This window comes from Protobothrops mucrosquamatus, unplaced genomic scaffold, assembly GCF_001527695.2.
Source record: "Protobothrops mucrosquamatus isolate PMUCROS unplaced genomic scaffold, P.Mucros_1.0 scaffold_142, whole genome shotgun sequence".
NCBI classification, from domain to species: Eukaryota; Metazoa; Chordata; class Lepidosauria; order Squamata; family Viperidae; genus Protobothrops; species Protobothrops mucrosquamatus.
Genome location: NW_015386218.1, coordinates 9230 through 19404, shown reverse-complemented (window position 1 = coordinate 19404; position 10175 = coordinate 9230). Strand labels below are relative to the sequence as shown.

General features: G+C 49.7%; 1 protein-coding gene across 1 annotated transcript; it reads right to left on the bottom strand.

Moving 5' to 3' along the window:
* Positions 1-582: 582 nt before the first annotated feature.
* Positions 583-7874, bottom strand: LOC107289986 (tubulin alpha-3 chain). The gene is made up of 3 exons (XM_015818823.1): positions 7643-7874; positions 3687-3835; positions 583-1602 (listed from the first exon to the last, which is right to left on the bottom strand). Exons 1-3 carry the CDS (start codon positions 7836-7838, stop codon positions 622-624), a joined length of 1326 nt encoding a protein of 441 aa, XP_015674309.1. The 5' UTR covers positions 7839-7874; the 3' UTR covers positions 583-621.
* Positions 7875-10175: the final 2301 nt, after the last annotated feature.

Below are 10175 nucleotides of genomic sequence, written 5' to 3'. Positions count from 1 at the left end.
GACTGGTGGACTTCAACTCCCAGAATTCCTGAGCCAGCCATGCTGAGGGGAAAGGGAGAGGTTTCCAAGCTGAGCCAGGCTGGCTCAGGAATTCTGGGAGTTGAAGTCCACGAGTCATAAAAGAGCCAAGGTTGCCTACCCCTGGCCTAGGAGGCTCACCGCTTGGAACAGGAGGACTTAGGCCAGGGGTAGGCAACCTTGGCTCTTTTACGACTGGTGGACTTCAACTCCCAGAATTCCTGAGCCAGCAGGACTCAGCTTGGAAACTTCTCCCTTTCCCCTCAGCATGGCTGGCTCAGGAATTCTGGGAGTTGAAGTCCACGAGTCATAAAGCGGCCTAGGCCTAGGGCAGGCAACCTTGGCTCTTTTATGACTCGTGGACTTCAACTCCCAGAATTCCTGAGCCAGCCTGGCTCAGCTTGGAAACCTCTCCCTTTCCCCTCAGCATGGCTGGCTCAGGAATTCTGGGAGTTGAAGTCCACCAGTCATAAAAGAGCCCAGGTTGCCTACCTTATGCTAAACAATGGATATTTTTCGGCCGGGTGATAGAACGTCCTTTTTTTTGTTTTATTTTTGACCTCGGCTTGGTGGCGCACACAGATTTTGGCCTGCGCTTTTATTCTAAAAATCTTCCTCTGCCTCCTCTTCCTCTCCATCGGCGTAATCCCGCCCGACCTCTTCGTAATCCTTCTCCAGAGCCGCCAGGTCTTCCCGAGCTTCGGCAAACTCCCCTTCCTCCATGCCTTCCCCCACGTACCAGTGGACGAAGGCCCGCTTGGCGTACATGAGGTCAAACTTGTGGTCCAGCCGGGCCCAGGCCTCGGCGATTGCCGTGGTGTTGCTGAGCATGCAGACGGCCCGCTGCACCTTGGCCAGGTCTCCGCCGGGCACCACGGTGGGCGGCTGGTAGTTGATGCCCACCTTGAAGCCGGTCGGGCACCAGTCGACGAACTGGATGGAGCGCCGGGTCTTGATGGCGGCGATGGCCGCGTTGACGTCCTTCGGCACCACGTCTCCCCGGTACAAGAGGCAGCAGGCCATGTACTTGCCCCGGCGGGGGTCGCACTTGACCATCTGGTTGGCAAACTCAAAGCAGGCGTTGGTGATCTCCGGCACGGAGAGCTGCTCGTGGTAGGCCTTTTCGGCCGAGATGATGGGGGCGTAGGTGGTCAAGGGGAAGTGGATTCTGGGGTAGGGCACCAGGTTGGTCTGGAACTCGATCAGGTCGACGTTCAGGGCGCCGTTAAATCTCAGGGAAGCCGTCACCGAAGAGACAATCTGCCCGATCAGCCGGTTGAGGTTGGTGTAGGTTGGACGTTCGATGTCCAGGTTCCGGTTGCAGATGTCGTAGATGGCTTCGTTGTCCACCATGAAGGAGCAGTCCGAGTGCTCCAGGGTGGTGTGGGTGGTCAGGATGGAGTTGTAAGGCTCCACCACGGCGGTGGAGACCTGGGGGGCGGGATACACGGAGAACTCCAGCTTGGACTTCTTGCTGTACTCCACGGAGAGTCGTTCCATCAGGAGAGAGGTGAAGCCCGAGCCCGTCCCGCCACCGAAGCTGTGGAAGACCAGGAACCCTTGGAGACCACTGCACTGGTCAGCCTGGAGTGGCGAGAGAAAGGGGGTTACCGGGGCCGTCCGCTGGCATCCCAAGACAGCCAGGCTTGGCCCAGACAACGAAGCTGGCCCACCAAACGTACGACCTTGACTTGTGAGCGCAAGGGAGCCCCGGGTTTTGCTACTAAGCGAGGCCTTCGTTAAGCGAGCTTTGCCCCCTTTTATGATCTCCCTTGCCACCGTTGTTACGGGAATCGCTGCAGGAGTTAAGTCAGCGGCACGGTTGTTAAGGGAATCTGGCTCCCCCCCCGTTGATTTGGCTTGTCAGAAGGTCGCAAAAGGGGATCACACAACACTCTCCTTCTGTGTGTGGGTGTGGGTGTGTGGGTGTGGGTGAGAGAGAGAGAGAAACAGAAAAAGAGTGAGAGAGAAAGAAAGAGAAAGAGAGAAACAGAAAGAGAAAGAGAGTGAGAGAAAGAAAGAGAAACAAACAAAGAGAAACAGAAAGAGAGTGAGAGAGAAAGAGAAAAACAGAGAAAGAAAGAAAGAGACAGAGAGAGAAAGAGTGAGAGAAACAGAAACAAAGAGAAACGGAGAAACAGAAAGAGAAACAGAGAGAAAGAGAAACAGAGAGAAAGAGAAAGAGAGAAAACAGAAAGAGAAAGAAAGAGCGAAAGAAAGAGAAAGAGAAACAAAGAAAAACAGTGAGAAAGAGAAAAAGAAACAGAAAGAAAGAGAGAAACAGAAAGAGAAACAGAAAGAGAGTGAGAGGGAAACAGAGAGAAACAGAGAGAAAGAGAAAGAGTGAGAGAAAGAGAAAGAAAGAGAAACGGAGAAACAGAAAGAGAAACAGAGAAAGAGAAAGAAAAAGAGAGAGAAAACAGAGAAAGAGAAAGAGAAAGAAAGAGAGAAACAAAGAGAAACAGAAAGAGAAACAGTGAGAAAGAGAAAGAGAAACAGAAAGAGAGAGAAACAGAGAAAGAGAAACAGAGAGAGAAACAGAAAGAGAGAGATGGAAACAGAGAAACAGAGAGAGAGAGAGAGAGAGAGAGAAACAGAAAGAGTGAGAGAAAGAGAGAGAGAGAGAAACAGAGAGAGAAAGAGAAAGAGAGAGAGAGAAAGAGAAAGAGAGAGAGAAAGAGAGAGAGAAAGAGAGAGAGAGAGAGAGAGAGAGAGAGAGAGAGAGAGAGAGAGAGAGAGAGAGAGAGAGAGAGAGAGAGAGAGAGAAAGAGAGAGAGAGAGAAAGAGAGAGAGAGAGAGAAACAGAGAGAGAAAGAGAAAGAGAGAGAGAGAGAAACAGAAAGAGAGAGAGAAACAGAGAGAGAGAGAGAAACAGAAAGAGTGAGAGAAAGAGTGAGAGAGAGAAACAGAGAGAGAGAAACAGAAAGAGAAAGAGAGAGAGAGAGAGAATATACAGGTAATCTTTGACTTATGACCACGGTTGAGCCCAAAATGTCTGTTGCTGAGACAGTTGTTAAGTGATTCTTGCCCCATTTTACGACCTCCTTTGCCACAGTGGTTAAGTGAATCCCTGCAGCTATTAATTGAGCAACACGGTTGTTAAGTGAATCCAGCTTCCCTCCCCTTGACTTTGCTCCTCAGAAGTTCGTGAAAAGGGGAAGGTCACGTGACACCCCCCCGGTCATAAATGTGAACCGTTTGCCAAGCGCCCGAGTTTCGATCACGTGCCCCTGGGGATGCGGCCATGGTCGTAAGTGTGAAAAAATGGTCACAAGCCACCTTTTCCCAGGGCCGCTGCTACTTCAAATGGCCACTAAATGAATTGTTGTAAATAGAGGACTATCTGCAGTTTTCCAGTCATGCATGCATGCCAATGGACCATCTCCCCAATGGGATTTGAGGCAGCAGAAGCTGGTTATGGATCCCATTTGCTAAGGAAATTCCGCTCCGGCTCGGGAATTCTGGGAGTTGAAGTCCAGAAGCTCTAAAGTTGCCAAAGTTGGGAAACCCGCTCTAACTGGGCAGGGAATTCTGGGAGTTGAAGTCCAGAAGCTCTAAAGTTGCCAAGGTTGGGAAACCTGCTCTAACTGGGCAGGGAATTCTGGGAGTTGAAGTCCAGAAGCTCCAAAATTGCGGTCACTAAGGGGGGAAATGCCCTGGCCACTTGCCATTTTGCGGATCCTGCCCAGGACGGTGTCGATGATTTCCTTGCCAATGGTGTAGTGGCCCCGGGCGTAGTTGTTGGCAGCGTCTTCTTTGCCGCTGATCAGCTGCTCCGGGTGGAAGAGGGAGTGGTAGGTCCCTGTGCGGATCTCGTCTGCCAAGAGAGGGAAGATTAGCTGACGGGCCTAAACTCCCCTTGTGAAAATGCCGGTTGATTTGGAAAGGTTAACAGAAGGAAGATACTGCAGAGGGCCTCTCCGGTGGAAGGGGGGGGGGCTGGGCGCCCTCTGAGCTGGGTGGTCTCCTTCTGGACGTTTCATGAACCGACTAGGTGATGTCATCAGTGCTAGAAGGGACTGCAGTTTGTGGGAGGAGGAGGAGGAGGAGGAGGAGGAGGAGGAGGAGGAGGAGGACTGTGGGGTCCGTGGTGCCCTCTGAGCTGGGTGGTTTTCTTGCAGACATTTCATGACCCAACTAGGTGATACAGTCAGTGCTAGAAGGGAGGGGGTTTGCTGAAAGAAGGAGGACTGTGGGGTCCTGGGTGCTCTCTGAGCTTGCTTGTTTCCTTGCAGACGTTTCATGACCCAACTAGGTAATATCATCAGTGCTAGAAGGGAGTGGGATTTGTGGAGGAGGAGGAGGAGGAGGGGGAGGAGGAAGAGGAGGAGATCTGCGGGGTCCTGGGTGCTCTCTGAGCTTGGTTGTTTCCTTGCAGACGTTTCATGACCCAACTAGGTAATATCATCAGTGCTAGAAGGGACTGCAGTTTGTGGAAGGAGGAGGAGGAGGACTGTGGGGTCCTCCGTGCTCTCTGAGCTGGGTTGTTTCCTTGCAGACGTTTCATGACCCAACTAGGTGATACAGTCAGTGCTAGAAGGGAGGGGGTTTGTGGAAGGAGGAGGAGGAGGAGGAGGAGGAGGAGGACTGTGGGGTCCTGGGTGCTGTCTGAGCTGGGTTGTTTCCTTGCAGACGTTTCATGACCCAACTAGGTAACATCCTCAGTGCTAGAAGACCTGTGCTTGAAGGCTTCTATCCGTTGATGTTACCTAGATGGTTCATGAAACGTCTGCAAGAAAACAACCCAGCTCAGAGACCATCAAGGGCCCCACAGTCCTCCTCCCCCTCCCCTTCTCCTTCTCCTGCTCTCCACAAACTCCACTCCCTTCCAGAACTGATGGTGTTCCCTAGCTGGGTCGTGAAACGTCTGCAGGAACCAACGAAGCGCAGAGAGCACCGGGGACGCCACCATTCAGCCCTCAGCTACAAATATTCTATCGGTTTTGTAGATTGGGTTTTTTCCCCTTCCCAATCTTTCCCAACCTTTTTGTTGCGTTCACATCAGATTTGTAGCTGTTCTTTTGATGACGTGAAATTGCCATTTTTCTAACCAGTGGGTCCAATAGGGCTCAGATTGTGCCGCCGTTCAGATTTTCCGAGAACTTTCGGGAGATTGTATCAACGTTGTGTATCGCATCAGGGGGCTTCCTGCAGGTCAACACTGGGGGGAGATGACTTAATCCCCCCCCCCCCCAATGTTTGGGTTACCAATCTCCTCTCCAGTTTTCATTGAGAAGGCATGCTATTCGATAAATAAATAAATAGCATTGAATTTAGAAGAGAATGGAGCTGGGAGGGGCCTTGGAGGTCTTCTAGTCCAGCCCTCTGCTCAAGCAGGAAAACCTCTACCATCTCAGACAGGTGACTATCTAGCCTCTTCTTAACAATCTCCAGGGATGGAGCTTCCACGACTTCTGGTGGCAAGCTGTTCCACTGGTTAATTGTCCTCACTCTCAGGAAGTTTCTCCTTAATTCCAGGTTGCTTCTCTCCTCGGTCAGCTTCCAACCGTTGTTTCTCATCCTTCCCTCTGGTGCTTTGGAGAATAACGCGACCCCCCTCTTCTTTGGGGCACCCCTCAGATACTGGAATACTGCTACCATGTCTCCCCTGTTTCTTCTTTTCATAAATGAGATTAAATTTTACGAAGTTTAATACGTACATTTTATTAAAGAAAGAAAGAAACATGTCGCCAAAAAGCTTCCTAAAGACAGCGATGGATAAATAGATTTCGGCAGGAAAATTTGTTTTTGAAGGCACCAGGAAAGCTGCAGTCCAGGGATACACAGCAGCAGCTGTGGTGTATTTATTTATTTAAAAAATGAAGCTTGTGGTGTCAAAAAGATGCTCCAGGCCATGTACAATAATACCCCTTTGCATTTCCTGCAACTGTTTGGTGGCTGCTGAGAGCCGGGCTGGCCCTCCTTCACTAATCTCTCAAGCTACTCAGACCGGACCCTGCTCAGAGCGTGATAGGCCCCGACAGGAAACCTCACCATTGTTGATTGAAGCCAGGAAGTCTAAACAAGAAGACCGCTTCCCTCTTTTGTCACGGAAAGGGCACAATCGTTTTCACGGGAGCCGAAAAAGAGACTTCGTGTTTTGGGGGACGAAGGGGGCAAAAGAAATGGTTGAGGGCAGGCAAGCTTGGCTATCTAACGTGGGCTACACAGAAGGTATCTCTAGCCTGTCGAACAGAAGGACTGGGGAGGGGGGACATGATAGCTATCTTGAAGTACTTCAGGGGCTGCCCCAAAGAAGAGGGAGTCAAGCTATTCTCCAAAGCGCCTGAAGGCAGGACGAGAAGCAACGGGTGGAAACTCATCAAGGAGAGAAGCAACCTAGAACTAAGGAGAAACTTCCTGACAGTGAGAACAATTAACCAGTGGAACAACCTGCCTCTAGAAATTGTGGGTGCTCCTTCACTGGAGGTTGTTAAGAAGAGACTGGACAGCCATTTGTCTGAAATGGTAGAGGGCCTCCTGCTCGAGCAGGGGGCTGGACTAGATGACCTCCAAGGTCCCTTCCAACTCTGCCATTCTATTATTCTGTTCCTGATAGCAGTCCTCCAGTATTTGAGGGGCTGCCCCAAAGAAGAGGGAGTCAAGCTGGTCTCCAAAGCCCCTGAAGGCAGGACGAGAAGCAACGGATGGAAACTCATCAAGGAGAGAAGCAACCTGGAACTAAGGAGGAATTTTCTGATAGTCAGAACGATTAACCAGTGGAACAACCTGCCTCCAGAAGTTGTGGATGCTCCAACACTGGAAGTTTTTAAGAAGAGACTGGACAGCCCTTTGCCTAGGATGGTGTAAAGCTCTTCTGGAAAACCTCAAGGCATGGAGCAGCCACAACTGCTGAAGTTCAATAAAGATCTCCAAGGTCGCTTCCAGTCCTAGGAGTCTTATATTCTAACCTAACCCTTCTTAGAAGAACCTCAATAGTAGTAGTAGTAGTAGTAGTAGTAGTTCTTCTTCTTCTTCTTCTTCTTCTTCTTCTTCTTCTTCTTCTTCTTCTTCTTCTTCTTCTTCTTCTTCTTCTTCTTCTTCTTCTTCTTCTTCTTCTTCTTCTTCTTCTTCTTCTTCTTCCTCCTCCTCCTCCTCCTCCTCCTCCTCCTCCTCCTCCTCCTCCTCCTAAGAAATGTTGGCCAAGTACCGTGTTTCTCGGAAAATAAGACCAGGTTCCCCCCCCCTTTTTTTTCACCTCCAAAAGAGGCACCAGGTCTTATTTTTGTGTGTGTGTGTCTTTTTTTTACTCACCTCCAGCACCGACAGCACCACCCATCCGGTCCACTTCTTCTGGGGCTGAAGTTCTGCAGCTGCATTCGGGTCTGCATTTCACAGTCAGGCCTCTCTGGAAGGCCTCTGCAGCCGAGGACCGAGCTCTGGATTCAATCCATAGCTCAATTCTCAGCTGCGGTGGCCTTTCCAGAAATGCAGGCCCAGCTGCAGAAGACGCCACAGAAGAAGAAGTGGGCTAGCGAGGAGAGGCAGACTGCAATGATAAGTGGGTACGAAGGGCAAATCCACACTCCTACCCTATCTTGATTTTTAGGTGTGCGCCTTGCCCCCAAACTAGGGCTTATTTTCGGGGTAGGGCTTACTTTTGGGGAAAACAGAGGTACCTTACCGATGACGGTGGGCTCCAGATCCACGAAGACCGCCCGTGGCACGTGCTTCCCGGAGGCCGTCTCACAAAAGAAGGTCTCGAAAGAGGAATCCACTTGCTCGGTCTCGCTCTTCGGAGGGGCCGGGGTGCCCGGGATGGTGCCATCCGCCTGAATCCCGTGCTCCAGGCAGTAAAGTTCCCAGCAGGCGTTCCCCATTTGGACTCCCGCCTGACCGATGTGGATTGACAGACATTCCCTCTGGGGAAAAAGGGCAGACCGGGGTTTCAACATGTATCGTCAGCAATTTCAAAACATCTGCATTTCAATGTTTCTGCCTCATGTAGATTGTTTAAGTTTAAGCGTACAGGTAGTCCTCGCCTTAACGACCATAATGGAGTCTGGAATGTCTGCGGCGGGGCGTGGCCGTCGTAAGTCCAAGCAGCCACGCAGCCAAGTCGATTTTACGGTTTTTGGAGGGCAGTTGCGAAGCGAGTGGCCCGGTGATAAAGCGAACGTGGCGGTCGCTAAACGAAACTGAGCAAGCCGAGTCAATATAGGTAGTCCTCGACTTACGGCAGTTCGTTTAGTGACCGTTCAAAGTTACGGCACTGAAAAAAGCGACCGTTTTTCACACTTGCGACCGTTGCAGCTTCTCCAGGGGTCACGTGAACAAAATTCAGACGCTTGGCAACTGACTTGCACTTATGACGGTTTGCAGTGTCCTGGGGTCATGTGACCCCCCCCTTTGCGACCTTCTGACGAGCCAAATCAATGGGGGGACGCCAGATCCACTTAACAACCGTGTTGCTAACTTAACAGCTGCAGTGATTCACTTAACAACTTTGGCAAAGAAGGTCGTAAAATGGGGGTAAAAGTCACTTAACAATTGTATTGCTGAGCAACAAATTTGGGGCTCAGTTATGTGTGTGTGTGTGACAGCCGGAACTTTGAAACCAAGTCACAAAAACCTTTGGGGGTCCGTCATAACTTCGTATAGTCGCTAAGCGAGGACTAGCTGTAGGGGGTAAAGAGACGAGACTAGAAACCAAGAGTTCTTGAATTCTAGTCCCGCCTTAGGCACAAAGCCGCCGGTCCCCTTGGGCCGGCCGCTTTCTCTCCGCCCCAGGAAGGAGGCAATGGCAAACCTCTTCTGGAAAAACTTTGCCAGGAAAACTGCAGGGACTAGTCACCTGGAGACAAAACCCTAATTGGAAGGCGGTAGGCAGGCAGGCAGGCAGCCAGACGCGATTTGAAGGCTGATTTCGCAGGAATTATAATTCCCGCTGACGGAGGCCAAATGTGCTTTCCTTCGCTTTTCTTTTTTTTTAAAATAAACGTTTTATTTCATTCAAAAGTTAAAATACAAACTCAAAAAAAAAAAAGGCAAAGGCAATAACGAACCAACCAACCAACCAAACAAACAAACCAAAAAGAAATTTTTCACATTTTAAAAGAGCGATAAGACGAAGGTCTGAGTTTCTTCTGTTAAGCTACTCTGGATGTCCTTGGAAAGACGGAAGATTAAAGCTGTTAGTAAGAAAAGTTCTTTCCTGCAAAGAGTTTAAGACGAGAAGCTAAAGCAGCACAGACAGCGTAAGAGGCAAGCCCTAAAAGATTTTGGAATGCAATTCAATTTTAATTGGTTTTTTTGAAATACAGGAAAGCCTCGACTTACAACAGTTCTTTTAGCGACCGTAATTTTATTTTTATTTTTTTTTAATACAGGTAATCCTCGACTTACAAAAGTTCCTTTAGTGACCGTTCGAAGTTACAACAGTGCTAAAAAAAAAGTAACATACGACCATTTCCCCCACTCATGCACCCCTGTGCTCACGTGATCAAAATTCGTACGCTCCTATTTATGACCGTCGCAGAGCCCCAGAGTCACGCGATCCCCTTTGGCGACCTTCCGACGAGCAAAGCCAATGGGGAAAGCCAGATTCGCTTAACGACCGGGTGACCAGCTTAACAGCTGCAGGGACTCACTTGACGACGGTGGCAAGACAGGTCGTAAAATAGGGCACAATTCATTTAACAACAATAAAGTTGGAAGGGACCTTGGAGGTCATCTAGTCCAACCCCCTGCTCAGGCAGGAAATTTGGAAAAATGGCTGTCCAGTCTCTTCTTAAAAACTTCCAGTGTTGGAGCATTCACTGCTTCTGGAGGCAGGTAGTCCCACTGGTTAATTGTTCTAACTGTCAGGAAATTTCTCCTTAGTTCTAGGTTGCTTCTTTCCTTGGTTAGTTTCCATCCGTTGCTTCTTGTCCTGCCTTCGGGCGCTTTGGAGAATAGCTTGACTCCCTCTTCTTTGGGGCAGTCCCTGAGATACTGGAAGACTGCTATCATGTCCCCCCTTCTTTTCATTAAATGAGACATCCCCAATTCCAGCAACCATTCTTAATATGTTTTAGCCTCCAGTCCCCTGATCATCTTTGTTGCTCTTCTCTGCACTCTTTCTAGAGTCTCAACATCTTTTTTACATCGTGGTGACCCAAACTGGATGCTGTATTCCAAGTGTGGCCTTACCAAGGCCTTGTAAAGTGGTATTAACA

Excerpts from the sequence above, each read along its gene's own strand:
- LOC107289986 (XM_015818823.1), bottom strand. The coding sequence starts at position 7,838 with ATGGGGAACGCCTGCTGGGAACTTTACTGCCTGGAGCACGGGATTCAG. Across the intron at positions 3,836-7,642 it reads TCTGGAGCCCACCGTCATCG|ACGAGATCCGCACAGGGACC; the intron begins GTAAGGTACCTC and ends CTCTCTTGGCAG. Across the intron at positions 1,603-3,686 it reads TGGGCAGGATCCGCAAAATG|GCTGACCAGTGCAGTGGTCT; the intron begins GCAAGTGGCCAG and ends TCGCCACTCCAG.